The 20094-nt window shown below is 40.0% G+C and overlaps 1 protein-coding gene across 1 annotated transcript in view; it reads right to left on the minus strand.

The window, feature by feature from the left end:
- The window catches only part of PDIA5 (protein disulfide isomerase family A member 5), a 188141-nt gene that overhangs the window by 77717 nt on the left and 90330 nt on the right, over window positions 1-20094 (minus strand). The window contains exons 4-7 of the mRNA XM_072613786.1: window positions 9869-9952; window positions 9627-9672; window positions 3012-3104; window positions 936-996 (exon numbers count right to left, since the gene is read on the minus strand). Coding sequence (XP_072469887.1) covers window positions 936-996; window positions 3012-3104; window positions 9627-9672; window positions 9869-9952 — 284 coding nt within the window. The remainder of the gene's footprint in view (window positions 1-935; window positions 997-3011; window positions 3105-9626; window positions 9673-9868; window positions 9953-20094) is intronic.

Below are 20094 nucleotides of genomic sequence, written 5' to 3' on the forward strand. Positions count from 1 at the left end.
GATGAGAAACAGGACAATGTTAACCTTCAAGTGCTTATATCCATATCCTGACACTCAAATACATCCATCTCTGTAAACACACATCCCCATACTCATACGCACACACAGACACATGCACATACCCTTTCAATCTCTTTGAAAAATCTTGTATTACATAGAATGTTAGGGTTAGAAGGGATTAACTAACCATTTTACAGATGAGGAAACTAAAGCTACAGAAGAGTCAGGTGGCTTAGCAAAGGTGGCCTGGGGGGTAAGCAGCAGAGTCAAGCATGGTTTCCTGCCTGGTCCTAGAGTTCAGCATTTTTTACACTCCAGCACACTGATCTCAGATGAGGTGCAGGCATTGCTGGCACACTCTTACTTTCTACCTGGTCACATAGTAACAAGGCAAGAGTAATCACCCTACATCCTGAGCTCAAGGACAGAAGTAACTAACTGCAGTAATCTGAAATAAAAACAGTCTTTTAGAATGTGAAAGGAGAAGGATCACCCAGAAAAAGAAACTTTCATGTATGGCTTCAGAGTTTCTGAAAGAAAAGAACAGCAATGATGAGAGGAACAAATTGAGCTGGGAAATAATTATATGTTCTCAGGTATGCAAAAAGATATACAGGATTAAAGAAATACTCAAGTATATGGAAAGGGAAGAGCTATAGATGTGAAGGAGAGGGGGCCAGAACAAGCGGGCTGAAGACAGAACACATGATGGACTCTGAATCCTCCAGGTGGGAGAATGGTATCAGAAGAGGGAAACAGCCAAAAGAAAAAATGAAGACAAATGAAGAGATGGAAATGAGAACCAAGGTCCTGAAGTAAATCCTCTGGGACAAAAGAGAGCATCTGAGGAAAGTGGACTCCCTGCTCCCAGTTCTTAGCGGGGACAGAAAACAAAGATCAACCAAGTCCCCTAAGCCAGATCTCTGGTCACTCACAAGGGGCATAGAACATCATCAGAAGAGGTTTGTCATCCTTCTTCACAATCCGTCTGAATTCCTGAGAGGAAAAAACAGAAATGTATTTAAGTAATGACATAGGAGAGAACATGTACAGCAGCAGTATTTGTAAGAAGAAGAGGAGATTCAAACTTATAGAAAGCTTAATTTAAAACCCAAGTTATCCTAAATTACGTATAAAAGAAAAACATGTTAGTATTCATTCTACAAAACCTGAATGTCTTCTTACATAAGCCAAGATTTCTAAGAAAGATCACAGTTACATACATATCTCTCTGAGATAGTGGATAACTCCCAAGTATCCTAATGGACTGGGGAGGTATCATGAATGATCCAAAACAGAGACAATCAAGACACATGGCAGATTTGGTTTAGGGATGCACACTACACAGACTCAGAGTTTCATATTTATCAAGGCTGTGTCTCATCTTGTAGATGGGAAAGCTTCATTCAGAGACCCAGATTCTGTAACTTCTCCAAGGTCTCTCAGCTAGGACCAGTGTCCTGTGTCCCATCCAGTGTTCTTGGGCTTTCTGGGTAGCAGATATATATCCTCAGCTGTGTTCAGAATAACTAACATTAAAATAAGGCCACATCTCTGAAACTTAAAACAACTGACAAAGAGGAAAGGGAACCCATAAGTCTGTTCACAATAGAGGGAAGTCTATGAGGGCTGAAACATCTGCCAAAATCAAGTAATTTGAAGTTAACTCTATGGATTCTTAGACTTTGCCTCTAACTGAAATCCACATTTCACCAGGGCTAAATTCACTTTAGAATATTACCTTTATGAAAGAAGAGGATGCAACTCAGGACATCAGAAAAAGAACATTTTAAGAAAATATCATCAAAGCAACAGAAACAATTGGAAACGTTTAAAAAAATACAAGTTCCAAAACATGTATTTAGGAGTGCTGGGACAAAGGGATTAAGGTCACGAACAGTAGCGAAGACCATGAGCTATGTTCAGGCAAGAAAGGGAGCAAGTAGGTAAGGGGATGGATTACCAAAGGGAAGGTTCCAAGTCCTGAAAGAGATCAATACCTTTAATCCTCTATCTCTAGCAATTCCTGAGCATAAGTATCCAGGAGTTGAAGTGGGCCAGGGAAGCAGGAGCGAAAGAGGACCATCCCCTATACCCTTTCCATCACAGAGTCACCATGAAGAGATGAAATTAAGCTGAAGTGACGTCAGGGTATACACATACACCTTGAAATTTTTTCTCTACCTACTTGCTGATGCTTGAAATTTCTTAAACAGTGACAATGTCTTTTATCTCACAATGAAAGGTTCAAAATGCAAATAACCTAAGATGAACCTCACAAAAAAGAAAATGAATTCACTCTAAAGTCAATAAAATAAATGCATGATGGCACTATTTTGGTAGGATAAAGGGTATAGAAGAACAAGAGGACACTGTGGTCCTAAAATATAAGAAATCACCATCAAGAGTAGAAAAACACAGAAACAAAACTGTCTAGACACCTGCTTCACAACTTTGTTAAGGTATGGTCCCATTTGTCTCCAACTGGGCACCAACCAAAGTGAATGAATGTTTTTGTCCCATGTAATCTGACAAAAAAAAAAACCCACTTAACTGTATAATACACGGCAACATTGATTTGAATAATTTGTGAAGTTTAAAAACAAACAAAAAATCATGGCCAACTTTTGTCATAAAGGAGCTTTGTTCTTAGAAGATATCACTGAATTCTTACTAACATTCACAATATCATCCTCATAAAATTACTACTATTGGCAAACAAGCTAAAAAGACAGAGATGCCAAGCAGTCTGTTCCCCTCTATCATTTAAATTTCAGAAAACGAATTAAGCACATAAAATCTACCCCCCCCCCTTGATTTCAGCCCACTAGGGCAACTCCCCTAGAAGAAAGTATAAGCACTATGAAATAATGTAGCATTTCAATTTTCTCAATTTCCTTAGCTGATTCTGTTTATTTTATTCTCAAGTGACTCACAACAGCCTGAACTCAAGTACAGAAGTAAATTCCAATACAAATAAAAACTCATTTAGTTTGGGGAAATTGAAATACCTTTTCACTGTCAATGTGGACAACATCTTTAGCTTCAGGATCTTCTTCCCAAAGTGGGGCCCCTTCTGGATCCTTCAGAAAGGCCACTATGGACTAAAACAGCAAAGACGACAAAAAAAAAAAAGCATTTTATATGAGAAATGTGAGACACTCGGAGTGCCCTGCTCTTCTCCCTTGTACATACCAGGCTATCCTAAGCTTGTCACCACAAAATTTTATCTCATAACTAACACAACTGCACAGCGAAGATCAAACGGACCCATTACTACCCATTGCTTTCTTTCCTTCCTCCAACTTTTCAAACAGGCCCTTTCACTCACTCTGGTCAAACTGATCCATGTGTAGGCTGTGTCTACAGAAAACAAGGCAATTGTTTGGACAATTCAAACCAGAAAGACACATTTATGCCTCAATTACAAAATCTCATCTCCTCAAAGATGCCTCCCCTAATTGGAAAAGAGGTGACAAATTACTCCCACTCTATCCTGTTTAAACAGCAAACTTTCATGATTCTTTTGCACTCCCTGGGTCATTGAGATTGCCTATACATAAGATAATTATGTAATCTTAACAGACTGTTACCTGTTTAGTATATATATTAGCCTCATGTTAATTAATGTATACCGTCCTTTCCATTTCTGCCTCCATCAATGTCTCCAACTGGGAACACCTTGAAGAAGAAGTTTATGTCTGCATCAATCTTCTTCTACACTACTTAGCACCTTATCACCTGAGAAGGGTTATGGTAATCAAAATGATAAATCACTGAATCTCTCAGGCCTCAGTTTTATCATGTATTTATGGAAAAAAAAAATAACAGGTAACATTGGATTAGATGATCTTTGAGATCCCTTCCAACTCTAAATAAAATCTCTAATCCTTTGACAGATGCTTAATAAAAAAAGGATTTGGGAGACTTTATTATTTCAATAATTGGCTTAATTTTCTAGTTCATTTGAAAGGTACAAACAAGAAAGAGACATGATCATTCCCTTTTCTCTAGCCTTGGAGTACGGCACAGTTCAAGGACCATCGGGCCCCAGCTAGAAGTCCTCTCCAACCTCCCCCTTCGTTTCCACCAAGTTACTCATGAAGTAATAGGGGAGATAGCAAACAATAATCTGAGGGATTACACTGTTCACAGATGCTCCAGTATTTCTGAAGCAACAGCTCAAAAGCTGCATTAACAGGCTGAGTAAGTGTTAAATCTTGAGCGAAAAGGTAGGCCAGTCTGCTCAACATCCTCTGAGGTTCTTAGAGGCTGGGTTATCCATCAAAATGCTTGATATTGATATAGCTCAGCCAGCTAATAACACTGGAGCAAAGAGGGAGGAAAGGAAGTTACAAACATAGTAAGTATTTATGGATCACCCTTAGTATGTCTGCATTCAGCTCTGGTCCACAAGCACCAAGGTGGAACAGAGCTGAGATCAGCCATTCCTTTTCCTCTGAAGGAAGCAGCAACCACGAAAGGGTGCTCAATGTCACCTGGACCACCATCCCTCAAAGCCAGGATAGAAAAGATGCCAATTCAGTGTTAAGCAAGATCAAGTCTTCAGCTCTCCCTGATCTGTCCAAGCACGTGCCTTCTAATTCTAAGGATACCTTTTCAACAAGCTTCAGTGAACAGTGACAGTCTTGGGGCAGGAGGGGATGACAGGAGAGAATCCTTCAAATGGGATTACGCTCTTAGTTCTTATTCACTTAGTAAATTCCTGGAGAGGGCCTTAGGGAGACTTGTCTCATTTTGAGAATCTGTTATCTGGAAACAGCTGTTATGAAAGAATAGGGAGGAGGGCCAAGAATTAGAAGGACTCAATTCATTCTATTTTCCCATCAAGCCAAAAGAAGAAAAGCTGTGAAGTAGCTTCTGGCACCAGAAGAGAAAAACCAACCTTGCTTTCCAGCAGCCAAAGGGATTATTTCCTGGACAGTTTCCAACCCTTTTATCATGGGGTACGAGAAGACATGGCTTGGACTGAGCTTTCCCAAAGATAGCCAAAGATAGGCCAGAGTTCCCTCAATCAAGGCCACCTAAAGCACTTGTGGTCCCTTTCTCATTTTCTGCTATTGAGGATATATCCCTGTAAGTGTCTGGTGACATTTTCCCCCACTGATAATATAGCCTTGCCTCACAGTCATGAGAAGGGAACAAATGTGGCTGAAGAAAATGGCATCTTTTAACTGAAGAAATTAAACATATTGACAGTCTTTAGAGCTTCAAGGCTAATTGTTGTTTAAATGAAGTTGAATGATCTCTCTCTGAGTGTCTGGGTAGACAGAGGCTGGGCAAGTGCAGATGGGGAGAAAAGAAAAACAGTAATCCCCAGGTGCTCTCAGTGTGGGCTACAGCTAAGTCCTCAGAGTACGGCAAGTACTGTATGTTCACAGAATTAGAGCTAAAAGGGACCTCTGGGGTCATTCAGACCAAACCCCTTATTCTACAGACCAGGAAACTGAGGCCCAAAAAGGCTAAATGATTTGCCCAAGATCAAACAGGCAGTAAGCAGCAGAATTGAAATCTGAATCCATATTCTCTGGTACTAAATCACTAGGAAGGATCTAATGCAATCAATCCTGCATTGTACAGTTTTTGCTACCTTTTGCCTCACTATTATCTACTCTTAACTGGACGCTGGGACAATCAAAAGGCTTTGGGAACACTAGCAATACAAGATACAATGCTTTTGTATCATACAGGGAGATCAGTTGCTAAGAGTTCTTAACCAGCTCATGGCCCAGATAAATATTATGGCAGATAGATGGAATGTCTTCTTAATAATACATGGAAGACAATGCATCTTTTCAGAAAAAAATTCAAATGCATAAAATAAAATACATAGGAAATAAAATACAAAGGAACTCAATTATGTTGAAATACAGTTGCCAAAATATTTTTTTTTATATCAAGTCTATGGACACTAAATTAAGAAGATCTGCACTATATCATTATGTCCTAAGGATGTTAATGACCTCTATGTACGATAAGATCTCTATGGACAAAAATGATCATCTAAACATCCACGATAACAAAAAGCTGAAACTAAACACATCCAGCGATGGGTGAATGGCTGAACAAATTAGTGTGTGGAAATGGAATGAAATGGAATGTCAGGATGAAGAATTCAGAAAAAACAAGGCAAAGCTTGTGTGAAGAAACACCAAGTGAAGCAAGCAGGACCAAAAGAATGATTTATACAATGATTCAAGCAATGTGAATTATTGTCAACAAAAGCCTAAGACACAACAGTCAGGGTATTGTATTTACTGTCAAAGTTAAAGGCTACATTCCTTCTTTCTATTAACAATCAATAAGCTAAGTTTTTTGGCTAAGGTACCTTGTAAGGGAGACTGCATGAGTATTTATTGTGAAGCATCTATTTTCAATATAAAATGTATCAGGTTTTAAAATGAAATGTTTTTTTTTTTTTATTAATTTTTTTATTTTTTTAATGTTTAACAATCACTGCCATACAATTGCGATTTTATCCCTCCCCACCCACCCCCCACTACCTCCCTCCCTCCCCACGACTGCATACAATTCTGTATAGATTCTACATATACTTTCCTATTGAGTATATTTTCACTATAGTCATGCTATGTAGTCAGACTAAGATAAATGAAAGAATCCGTATAACAAATCAGAACATGATACACAAACAGATACACATACACAAACATGATCTGCTACATTATGTGAGTGACTTCCATATTTCTCTCTCTGAGTGTGGAAGGCATTTTGCCTTGAGGTCCACCATTGGGATTTTTTTTTTTTTTTCAGAAGTTCTTGTGTTATTACAAAAATCTAAGTCTACCAGAAAAAACTCTCACACACTGTGGTTGTTGCTGTGCATAAAGTTCTCCTGGTTCTGCTCCTTTCACTCAGCATCAGGTCATATAAGTCCTTCCAGGCCTCTCTGAAGTCTTCTTGTTCATCATTTCTTATGGCACAATAGTACTCCATTACATTCATATACCATAATTTATTCAGCCATTCCCCAATTGATGGACATCCCCTTGACTTCCAGTTTTTGGCAACTACATAGAGTGCTGCTATAAATATTTTTGTACATGTGGGACCCTTTCCCCAAAATGAAATGTTTTAAAATGTATTACTAAAAAAGAAACCAGCTTCTTTATGAAAACCTGACTTAAATTATAGCTGGGTTTGGAAAGATAAGTTATTGAAGGCTGCTGCTTAAGTTGCCTTGTATGGAAAATTTGAAAATTGAGAAGGGCAATCTAAGAGAGAGGTAACACAGCATATTAGAAGTCCCAGAGTTAGGTGATATAAACCAGAAGGTGAGCAGATGCATATCTTCCTCACAATTAGTCCCACTTTCAGTAGGCCAAACAAAGCCATGAGAAACTTTGCAAAAGAGAGAAAGAGATTAGACTAGATTAGTTACAGACTAATTTACACTTCAATCTGAATAAGTTTGGAGGGAAAATTCTGCTGTATTAATATTTGAGTGTGAATTACTTTGGAAAGTCCCAAAGAAATGGTGAAAAGAAATGGAAAAAATGGTGAAAGCAGGTTAAATACTGGGTTTAAGATGAAACATTTTTTCTCAACATATTATTTATTTTTAACATTTTTTTTTAGATTCTGAGTTCCAAATTTTTCTCTTCCTTCAACTCCTCCCCCACCCACTGAGATGGCAAGCACTATATCAATTATATATGTGAAACCATGAAAAACATTTCCATATTAGCCATATCACTAAAAAAGCAATAAAAATAAAGCCAGATAAATTATACTTCATTTTATACTCAAGAATTCATCATTAGTTAAATAAATAATCACCAGTTCTCTCTCTGGAGGTGGAAAATATTTTTCATCATGAGTCCTTCAGAATTATCTTGGATCATTGTATTGATCAGAGTGGCTAAACCTTTTACAGTTGGTCACCATTACAAACATTACTGTTACTCATGCTCGCTTCACTCTGCATCAATTCATACAGGTCTTCCTAGGTTTTTCTGAAACCAGCCCTCTAATCATTTCTTGTAGCACAATAGTATTACATTACAATCACACACCACAACCTGTTCAGCCATTCCCCAATTGATGGGTATCCCCTCAATTTCTAATTCTTTGCCACCAGAAAAAGAGCTACTATAAATATTTTATACACATAGGTTCTTTTTCATTTTCTTTGCTCTTGTGTTTAAGGTTTAGAAAGCATGTCACAAGTACATGGGTTGTTGGGTTCATTCTAGCTTCTTATTTCAATGTTAATTATAAACTGTAATTCAGACACATCACCTGTCTCATGGATTATGGTAATGCCACTAATCAGTCTCTTTGCTCCCACTTATTCCCTCTTTCTGATGCATCTACTGAAAGCAGAGTCTGATTATGTTATTGCCCATGCTTAAATCCCTGCAGTGGTTTCCAGCTCCTCAGGTGTGTTGGAGCCACTAGAACTGCTAGTTTTCATCTTCACCTCATGGGACCTACCTGCATGCATACTGAGTTTCAGTGATCAACGGGACCACTAGTTGTCCTCTGGGCTCCCCTATCTTGTGCCTTCTTGCACAAGATGGCCTTTACGGCTGCCTTATAGTCCTTCCTCATCTCTGACTCTCAGAATCCTTATCTTCCTAGAAGTTCCAGCTCAAGTGCCACCTTTCTAAGTCTCAGCCAAAGTACGTGTCTCAGGAGGGAAGCTCATTCTTTTCTATAACCAACCAGTATAATACATCTGATTATTTCAGAATTTAATGCAGGCTTGGATATACAGCTTGCAAAGCATCAGTTCTCATTACAACTGTAAAACAGGCAATAAGCAATCATGTGCCACATGGTTTATTTGGGACAAATAACCAGAACTGTTTGGACAAGGAATCTTCTGGTTCCCTCAGGAGATAGACAATGGCTGTGAGTGCCATGGAATTAGAAGGGATTCCAGGCCAGTTGGGAGAGGTGATTAGAAAAGGAGAATGTTTTAAATGAGGAGAGACCTGGCAACTCAATTTTAGTCACAAACAATAATGACAGTTAAAAAGAGAAAATAGAGTTTGAAAAGAAGGTAAAAATGAGGGATGGGTGGAAGAGTCTGAAGCAGAACTGGGCTGAACAGAAATATCCAGACAAAAGGATAGGAACTGGTTTGGATTAGATAACACTGATTTTCTAAATTGGAACTGAGCCAACATATCTGTAACTCCCAACCTGTACACAGTTTGTACATGCACTCAAGATCACTGGCCTGATGTATTTCATTACTGTTGTCATTGCAACAGGAGAGGAGTACAGGACATAAGGGAGGCTTTCAGAGTCCTAAGGAAAAGTCCCCACCCACTGAGTAACAATAGTGCTATAATGTTACTATTACACTATATAATTGCTGATTAACTGACCATTTTACTGTATTCTTAAGTCATTCTAATTTTAAATATATTACATATATATATAGTATATATACTTATGTAAACACACACATATATCTGAGACATTCTACTGAAATGCTTAAGAAAGAAAAATCCCTTTATGAGATTCAAAACAATTGTTTGTAAAATTTGCCCTGTTTCCTTTCAAAAAGAAAACTGTCAAATACTTAACAGCAATTCAGACTCCTACCCTGCTGAAAATCAAAGAAGCTGGTTTACCTTAAATGTCACAGCGCGATTATATTCAGTGTGAAATGCACCATCCCTGTTAAACAGAGAAAGGAAAAGAGTGTTGAGACTTCAAGGATGGCCAGGCGGGGCCATAAGACACAGTCATTTAATTAAAAACATAAAATCTCCATCTGAAATAACACCAATCTAGTGGGTTCATTGTTAATACTGATGAGGACCTCATATGGCTATTCAGAAATTACAAGGGGCCCATGTCCCTTCACACTCACTTGTAGTGAAGTAATTCCACTCTTTTGTCCTTTGTGCTCGGGTCAACTTTCATCTTCTTACACAATTTCCGACTCTCTGCATCACTGCAAAATATAAATGTTGGAAACCACTGAATTCCTCCTGATAGTTTGGGCACATCAGGGCCTAGTGGAATTTCCTAATGAGAGAATGGGTGGAACGGTTGTACAGATTAGCTCATTAGCTAATACATAAATCTTATAACAACAAATTTTTACTGAGTATCTCCTGGAAAGGTAGGTTGGAAATTGATTGTGCAAGGTTGAAGAGTTTGGACCTTATCATGTAGACAATAGGGAGCCATCAGAACATTTCTGAATGGGGGAATGACATGACAAAGGAATCACAGAGGTGTGGAGATCACTTAACACAACTCTCATTTTATAGACAGGAAATGGAAGTTCCAAGATGTTAAATGAGTTGCTACAAAACGGTGTTGTAGATAAAGATTAATCTATCAACAGGATGCAGGATGGGTTGAAGTGGTGAGATAATCAAGTTAGGGTGACCAGTTAGGAAACAGGGAACATCTAGACACCAGAGATGCTAGACTGGAAGAACTGACAGGACTTAGTGGATATGAGGGACAAAACATCAAAGACAATTACAAGGTTTTGAACCAGGGCAGCTGACAGAACTGACATCCCTGAGCATGAACAGTCGATAAAAGACAGGAAGAGGGGTAGGATATGAAGGGAGGTGCAAGAATGAGGAAATGAGCAGGAAGAGAAGACTGGAATGGGCTGAGCTACTCCAGGATGAATACTTTCAAAAGTTACTGAGAAAAGCCTTGAAGGAAACAATAAGAGAATAAGACTGAATCCCAGCGCAGTGTTGTGGAAGCCCAAGAGAAGGGAAGGTAAGAAAAGAATAAGCAGTTATATAGTGCCTATATGTGCCAGGCCCTGTGGTAAGTGCTTTACATATATTATCTCCTTTGACCCTCACAACAACCCTGTGATGGAGGTGCTGTTATTGTCCTCATTTTACAGTTGAGGAAACTGAGGCAAATAGAGGTTAAAGAGTTTGCCCTGGGTCATACAGCTGGTAAGTGTCTGGGGCCAAATTTGAACTTCCAGACTCCAGGTTCAGGGCTTTATCTACTGCACTCTCTAGTTGCCTCAAGAGGAAGAAAACTATAAGAAGGAGCATGAAGGTTGTGGCCTCTGTACCTGCTCCATTCCTTGTCACATCCTCCCTAATAAAATGCCTACATATGGATTCTGAGTCATCAATGATCTCCTTGACAAATCAAATAACCTTTTTCTGGCCCTGTTTTTTGCTGACCACTGTTATGAGAGATGCACCTTTTTGGAAGTTAACCACCCACTTGATACTGCTCCTCCTACTAAATATGTGAACATTCATTATAGTGACAAATCACAGTTTATTTTACCAGTCATCAATTTATGGGCATCCACTTTATTTCTGGTTCTTTATTACTACAAACAGTACACTGAGCCTTTGATTTTGCTGGGTAGTGGTATTGCTGCATCAAAATGTGCGAACTGATCATGTAGTCCTTTTCTTGCATAACACCAAAAGGACATCTGGAACTGTTAAGACCATCCATAACTCTTTTTTGCAAGATACTTCTACCCTCATGCCCCCTCAGAGATATGTACAAGCATAGTCCATTTTCTTCTTAGCGAAATTCTTCTCTGATTAATCTTTCTTGGTCAGTAGCATGACTGTTCAAAACCTGTGAACTGTTTCTGACCCCTGCCTCTTCTTAATACACTAGATTTTCGTTACTAAATATTGTTCATTCCTCCTCAGGATATTCCTCATTTTTTTCCATCCTCTCTATTCCCACTGGTACTTCCCTAGTTCAGGGTCTCAGATTTCTTGTCTCAGTGACTTCAACAGTTTCTTAGCTGGCTTCCTTCCTGGTTCCTGGTCCTGAATATCTCTGTTAGAATAATCATCTTGAAATGTAGCTTTCATCATGTCACTCTCTGGCCTAAGAATCGATAACGGTCCCCTAATTGCCTACTGCATTTGATCTAAGCTGGTCTGTCTGGCTTTCAGAGCCCTTCACAGTACAGACCAATGTTATGCTTCCAACATTTTTTCATATCTGCTGCCTTTTGATCATTCTGTCCCTGCTGCCTTGGCCCCTTTGTTCTCCTGACTCTCTAGTTCCTCTCTCTCCTTAAAGGCTCAGTTCAAGTATTCTTCTAGGGGGTTGGTGTGGGAAGAGAACTCTGGCTCCTGTGGAGGAAAAAGAATAGCAGTGCATGTGGAACCCCAAGAAAGACCAGTCAGAAATGTCCTTTTTGGGGAGAGGTCCACACTTTCCCCTGCAACATCTGGATAACCCTATCCTCCATCAACCAATCCTGCCTTCCCTCCAGGTACCCCTTTTCAACCACAGTGGGACTTCTAGGGAATATTCTGCATACTCTTTTAGGGCCTGGGTAGAAGCCAGGATACTGAGCTACCTCTCCCAATGGGAACCTACCCCTCCCAAAGGGGAAGCTACCTCTTCCCCCATATGCTTTCTGTGAATTGCTTGACCCGTAAGATAGTGGGGCCAGATGTAAGGATGGATGAAATGCTGAGACAGAAGATGAAGACTAGTAATAAGAAAAATGGGCAGCAAGGTGGTGCAGTAGATAGACAGCTAGCCTTGGAGTCAGAAAGATTTGAGATCAAATACAACTTCAGGCACTTACTAGCTGCATGACTCTAGGCAAGACACTTAACCCTGCCTGCCTCAGTTTCCTTATCTGTAAAACGAGCTGGAGAAGGAAATGGAAAACCACTCCAGTATCTCTGCCAAGAAAACCCCAAAGGGGGTCATGAAGAGTCAGACACCACTGAACAACAATAAAAAATGCATAAATGCAACAAGTATGGCAAACATTCTTCCTCCTTCTCCTCCAGCTCTAATTATAACTGAATCCCTCTCCCCCAACCCAAGTCACACTACCTTAACTCTCCAGTCAAGCCCTGGATACCCTGTTGTGCTGGGGGAAAATGAGATTGCAACCATAAGCTCAGACAATCATAATTTCCAATAATATTTGGGGAAGGTGAGAAAAGGATCTTTACTGGCCTAAGTCCACTTCTCCATCTCCTAGATTTAATCATCTTTTTGGAAGATGAGCTAAATGCTGAAGCTTCCTTTGAATTAAATCCTGAAAACCATTTTAGGATCTAGAAAATGTGATTTTTTTAAAAAAAAAATTCCTTTTGTAATATGGATGAGAAAAGGAGATGAAGGGAATGTGGCATTACCATGGAAATTTGTCTGGGCATGGTAGTCTTATGATAATGAGAACTTTGTGGGATATACAAAGTACATTTCCCAGTTGATTTTGCAGTCTATTCCACTCAGCACATTACCTGCTTGTCAATGGAGTCACTTTGAATATACTAACGTAGGTGGCATTATGGAACCTCATCTCTTGGTGAGTTCTTTTCATCTTTGTCATTTATAACTCTTGTCTTACTTTATTTCTCTCACTATGGGCCCAATAAAGCTATTTATTCCTTTAAAAAAAGGCAAATCATAAAAATCACAACTCCCCCTTCCCCTATAAAGCCTTCCCTAACTACCCTGACCACTGTGATCTTTCCCAAGTCAGCTGCTCAAGTACTTGCAAGGTTCTACTCATCCGGAAGTTATCATTAAGTGTCTTGCAATACTCGTTAATATTTTATTTTGGCATCTCATCATAAATTGTGAGTTCTTTGAGGGCATTGACAGAAATGAGGAAATCAAGACCCAAAAAGGCTCATATTTTGGAGTCTTTTGTATCTATCACTAGTGTTTAGCCCAATGCCTTACATCTACCAAGAGTTCAATAAATACTTGATTTACTGGTTAAAAGCATCCCTTCTCTATTCTGCTTACTCAAATCTAGCCCTTTCTTCAGAATATTGAAGTCTTTCCATGTCATTTTCTTTTATATTGTTGTAGTATAGGAATGTGATGGAACATTGCTCTGCCATAAGAAATGATAAGTGTGAAGAAGGCAGAAAAACTTGGGAACATGTGAAGTGATGCAGAGAGAAATAGTCAGAAGCCAAAGGAGAATAGAGAAGAAAGCCATATAGCTCTGCCACCTATTCTTGGCTGTGGCAGGCACACAAGGCCTGGAATTCTTTTTTAGAATAAGCTCAGATACTTTGGGCTCCACAAAAAGAGTAGGGAAGGAATGTCTAGGGGAGAGAACAGGTGGAAAGGTTGGGGGTGCAATGCAACCACTTAAAGTGTCTGCTTTAAAATCCTGTTATACATTTTGCTGTTTTAAGATGCTTTCTTCTTGAGAACTCAGTAACTGAAGGCAAATTACAAAGGCAGGTTGCAGGGGTTACCAAGAACCAACTGTATTTAAAGTATTATGCCAGTAATGGCTCCAGGCTCTGGAAGCAAAAATCTGAGAGAAGAAATGAAGCATCATTTCTCTCAAGTCACAGGGCAAAGAACAATATGTTAACAGATGATATTTTTATCACGATTTCACTGTAGTCTGACAGTGAGGTCCCAAAACTACCTGTGCAAAATGTAAAAGTGTAAAATGACTAAACCTTAATTGTTAAAGATTGCTAAAAGGTAAATAAAAAGCAAGTCCTCTGTGTCTCTTCTTAGAGAGACTCAACAGCTCTGAATTCTAGCAAATAATCCGAAAAGGTCTTCAGGGTAGGTGGGAGGAATAGAACAACTAAAGAAAGAGAAGAATTTTAAAATTTAATTAAAAGCCTAACTTTACACACACAGTCACAATAGAAGCAGTATGAGATTAGAAAAAATAAGGGTTCCTCCTGGAGCCAGGCTGGGACTACCTTAAACTGGAGATGTGATGGGTACCAGAACAAGACAACTCAGCAAGATGGCTTCAAAAATCAAGGAAACTGAATTAAAGAAACCTATGACTGCCTATCATGTTTAGTTTGTGCCTTCATACATCCATGACCGTCACAAGATTTTTATTGCTTTTAAAATGGACTGAGAAGGTATTGCTGTAGACAGAAGGGGATCAGAAGACAAGTCAACATGTATGTTTACTAAGCACCTACTGTGTGCCAAGCCCAGTACTGGGCTAAGCCTTGGAAATACAAAGAAAGGTGAAAACAATACTGCCCTCAAGGAGCTCACATCTAATGAGAGAAGAGACTAAATGCAAGCAACTATGTGGATGTGCGTGTGTGTGTATGCACATGTATATACACGCATACACATATCAGAATGAATTAGAGAAATTCTCAGAGGGTAGGCATTATCAAGGGGGATTGGGAGAGGCTTCTGTAGAAGTGAGTCTTAAAGGAAGCCAGGAAAGCCAGGAGGTGGAGATGAGAAGGGCGAGCACTCCAGGCTCAGGGACAGCCTGTGAAAATGCCCAAACTGGGTTGCAGGAGTGTCCTGTGTGACAAAGAAGGTATGTGGACGTTACAGTGCTTCAAACTGTAGCTGCAAGAAAGAACTCCCAACTCCTGGGTGAAGGCAGCAAAGATAAGTTGAAACAAATGTTAAAGATGATTCATATTAAGTATGTATGCTCAAGGAAGGAGGGTTAGAGGAGATGAACTATGAATTACATATTCGTCACAGATAATCTACAAATCAGATAGTTTAAAAACTATGGCTTTACCACAGAAAATCTTCAAATCAGATAATTCATACACCATAACTCAAGTTACTGATATTACACCTTAATCATCTCTAAACATCTCACCATGAGGAATTCTGATGAATCCTAAAATAAGAGCCCTGGACAAGGAATCAAAAGACCCAGGTTCTAATCTGGGCTCTGCTATTTGATAATTCTATGACCAGATAAAATCACTTTATATTCACTCTACCATTGTTACATGGCAATGGTAAGAACCAGTGTGGTGAACTTCCTTCCAAAAATCTCCTCTAAAATGACTGAGAAAATACCAGAACAAATCCTGATGAGAAATGCAGCAAAAATCAAAATGAGTCATTTGTCCAACCCAGCTCTGCACAGGGAGATAGGACAGGGATATCTGTGGTGACTGCGGACTGGTGCAGTGGATACAGTGGTGGGCCTAGACTCAGGAAGACTCTTCTTCCTGAATTCAAATACAGCCTCAGCTACTTTCTAGCTGTATGACCCTGGGCAAGTCACTTATCCCTTTTTGCCTCAGTTTCCTCATCTGTAAAAGAAGCTTGGGAAGGAAATACTAAACCACTCCAGTATCTTTGCCAAGAAAACCACAAATGAGGTCATGAAGGGTTGGACACTGAAATGAGTAAAGAACAACAACAGGTTGGAAGCAACTCTAGCAGTCTCAGTTAGAGAGTGGCTGTGTACCAGTTTAAAAAGAGGGCTCAGAACCCCTACCAGGACACCACCAGACACATACCAAGGCACTGCAACAGGGACAGGTGCCAACTGGAAATTTTGTCACACCATACCCAGTTCTGGGTCACAGATCTAGAGCAGATTAAGAAGAAGACCTGCTCAAAGGGTAACGTTCCAGAAAAAAAAAGGGAGTTCACAAGTTTCCAGTAGTAGCCACATGGCTTACACCCCAGGCATACAGAAGGCCTCACTCCTACCATCAAGAGCCTAGTTTACAGAGGAATAACTTGGGCAGGGTTTGAAGGCCAAAGGGAAACCTGTAGTTCTGTCTCTCTGAATTAAGAGCTATCCAGCGAGCTGATAGAGACTGAACCTAGCAGTAGTTTACTAGTCCTCAGACCAAAACCAGGTCAAAAACTTACAGAGCTCATACCAGGGGACAGCAAGTGACTCTACCCTTAGTTAGACTACTTTGGGAGCGCTAATCTCTCACTGAGATCCTGGAAAAACACAATATCAATACCCTAAGAAAGGAGCAACAGGATCAGCCCAAACCTTCCTTCCAGAAGTGCCCCATGGTCCAGGGCTAACATCAATATAAAGTCAGGGAGGAGGGTAGGACAACAGTAAATATGCATAAAAACAACAACAAAAACCTTATTAAAGAGCTATTATGCTGGCAAGAAAGATCAAATCACAAACATTAAAAAAGGGAATGACTCCAAAATATCTAAAGCCTCAGGGAAAAACACAGCTTGGACACAAAGTCAAGTGAAAAGAAATATAAAAAGGTAAACATGAATAAACAGGGATAAAAGAATAAACAAGGATTAACTGCTTACATTGAAAAATGGGGAGATGGCATAGGTATTCCTTCTGAACCATCATCAGGGTCACAGGGGATGTCTAATTAGACAAGATCTGGGAGTGGTTCTGTTATGTCTGGGTGATCTTAAGAATGAAAAGAGAGGAAGAGGCATGTACCAGGGTAGAAGGGAAAGGAGGGTTAGAGAAAATGATCTCACACCATCAGGGCACTCATGCAAAGAGGAGGAGGGGCTGACATTTGAACCTCACACTCGCCAAACTGCTCAAAAGAAGCAAGTAGACACACACACACAAACACACACACACAGGGTTGGTTACAGAAATAACATTGTACTCAACAAAGAAAGAGAAGAAAGGGGAGGGGGATTTAGAGGAAGGATATATTAAGAAAGGGATAAATCCTAAGTCTTGAGTCAGCTAGGTGGCTCAGTGGATAGAGCGCTGGGCCTGGGATCAGGAAGAACTGAGTTCAAATCTGGCCTCAGACACTTACTAGTTGTATGACCCTGGGCAAGTCATTTATCTCTGTTGGCCTTTATCCACTAGAGAAGGAAAAGGCAAAACCACTCCAGTATCTTAAGCTAAGAAAATTCCATGGATAGTATTGGTGTGCTACAGTCCACAGGGTCAAGAAGAGACAGACATGACTGAACAACTATCCTAAGCAAACAAACTCTAAAGATGTATAAAAAATATTTATAGATCTTTTTAAGGTGATAAAGAATGGAAATCTGAGAGCATATTCATAAATTGGGGAATTGGTGAACAAGTTATAGTATATAAACGTGACGGAATACGATTGTGCTAAATTCTTATCCCTGTAATGACCAACCAGGATTTTGGTGGACTAATAATGAAACATGCTACTTGTGAGGGATGATCTCTGAGGATCCCTCTCAGGAGTGAAGCCTCTTCAAGGGGTTAATTGTTCTTGTCCTGCTGAAACATTTGCAGCAGGCTGCTCTTTTCAGTTGGTGCCATCTTTTGGGCACTCTGAGGGAGCACTTTCTCGAGAAAGTCAATAAATGAACTATTCTTTTTGCTAATATCGCTGAGTCTCTAATTCATTGATAAGGGTCCCTGCACCCCACACATACCCACTTCCTGAAATAGAGGTAGAAAACTCATAGCGCAGAATAAGACATTTTTAAAAATGTAGCCAATATAGAAAATTGTTTTAATTGAATATGCAAGTTTGTAATGGGTTAAGTTTTTCTTGTGTTCTCAACTTGGAGAAGGGGTGGGAGGGTGAAAAGGTGAATTTTGGATGATTTAAACAAATAAAACATCTGTTTTAAAAACATAAACTATCTGATAAACATGCCATAGTCGTGAAGACACAAGTAGGTCTTAATAATCGTCATTAAAGGAGGAAAAAAACATTCTAAGAGTCCACAAGATGGCTGTTTCTACATGAAGGCAAAAAAGTGGGGTGGGAGGATACTTCACACCAAATTAGAAATGGAATTCGTTAAAATAAATGATTCAAGTGTCACGAAAAGACTGAAAAGGCAGTGGAGATGATGACTTGATTTAGGAACCTACATTAGTTCTTGCTTCTAGAACTAATTTTGCAGCAAGGCAGCAGTCACACTATCTTCACAGGCAATCAACCAACTGCACATTTTTCACTTCCCTTTTATGAAAAGGAAGCAAAGGATACAAAAAGGAACCAATGCATACTGGCAGTTCATTTTGGAAAAAAGCAACAGCAAGGTCCAGGTTCACTACAGATTCAACCTACTGTCCCAAATCATCTGTGTTTACAGTATAAGATAGTATTGAACTGAACCTAATAATGACACTTAGTCAACAAGAAAAGATTAGCTTGTGTTAAGGATGCTGGTAAAGAAGACAAGAATATACATTATATTTTTGAAAATTTGGGGGCGGAGCCAAGATGGTGGAGTAGAAAGACACACATACGCTAGCTCCGAACGCACAGCCCATAAAATATCTGTAAAAAAGAACTCCCAACAAATTCTGGAGCAGCAGAAGCCACAGAACAACGGAGCAGATGAGATTTCTGTTCCGGACAGCCCTGAAAACCTCTTGCAAAAGGTCCATTGCGCTGCAGACCCAGAGCCGAGCCCAGCCCTGCCTTGGCCACGCAGCACCTAGAGGAGCAGATCCAAGCAGGATTCAGGGACGGAATCTCCAGCAGCTGCACAGATCCCTCCACACACAGGTGACAAGGGTTGGTGAGAGGGTCTCTTTGGCTGGTTGAGAGGGGAGTGGGGTGTCCCCATAACTCAGGCCCCCTTGGGAGGCAGCAACGGAGGCGGGAGCAGACAAGGGCTCCCCAAGCAGGCAGGAGCCTGGATCCATTGTTGAAGGTCTCTGCATAAACCCCCTGAGGGAACTGAGCCCCATCGGCCCTGCCCCACCCGAGCACCTGAACTTAATCTGACACTGAACAGCAGCCGCGCCCCCGCCCCAAGCCCTGAGGCTGGGAAGCAGCATTTGAATCTCAGACCCCAAGTGCTGGCTGGGAGGATCTGGAGGTGAAGTGGGTGTGACTAGAATATTCAGAAGTCAAGTAACTGGCTGGGAAAATGCCCAGAAAAGTGGAAAAAAAATAAGACTATAGAAGGTTACTTTCTTGGTGAACAGGTATTTCCTCCCTTCCTTTCTGATGAGGAAGAACAATGCTTACCATCAGGGAAAAACGCAGAAGTCAAGGCTTCTGTACCCCAGCCCACTCAATGGGCTCAGGCCATGGAAGAGCTCAAAAAGGATTTTGAAAATCAAGTTAGAGAGGTGGAGGAAAAACTGGGAAGAGAATTGAGTGACATGCAAGCAAAGCATGAAAAACAAGTAAACACCCTGCTAAAGGAGACCCAAAAAAGTGCTGAAGAAAATAACACCTTGAAAAATAGGCTAACTCAATTGGCAAAAGAGGATCAAAAAGCCAATGAGGAGAAGAATGCTTTCAAAAGCAGAATTAGCCAAATGGAAAAGGAGGTTCAAAAGCTCACTGAAGAAAATAGTTCTTTCAAAATTAGAATGGAACAGATGGAGGCCAATGATTTTATGAGAAAGCAAGAAATCACAAAACAAAACCAAAAGAATGACAAAATGGAAGATCATGTGAAATATCT

This window comes from Notamacropus eugenii, chromosome 5 (genome assembly GCF_028372415.1).
Source record: "Notamacropus eugenii isolate mMacEug1 chromosome 5, mMacEug1.pri_v2, whole genome shotgun sequence".
Taxonomy (NCBI): Eukaryota; Metazoa; Chordata; class Mammalia; order Diprotodontia; family Macropodidae; genus Notamacropus; species Notamacropus eugenii.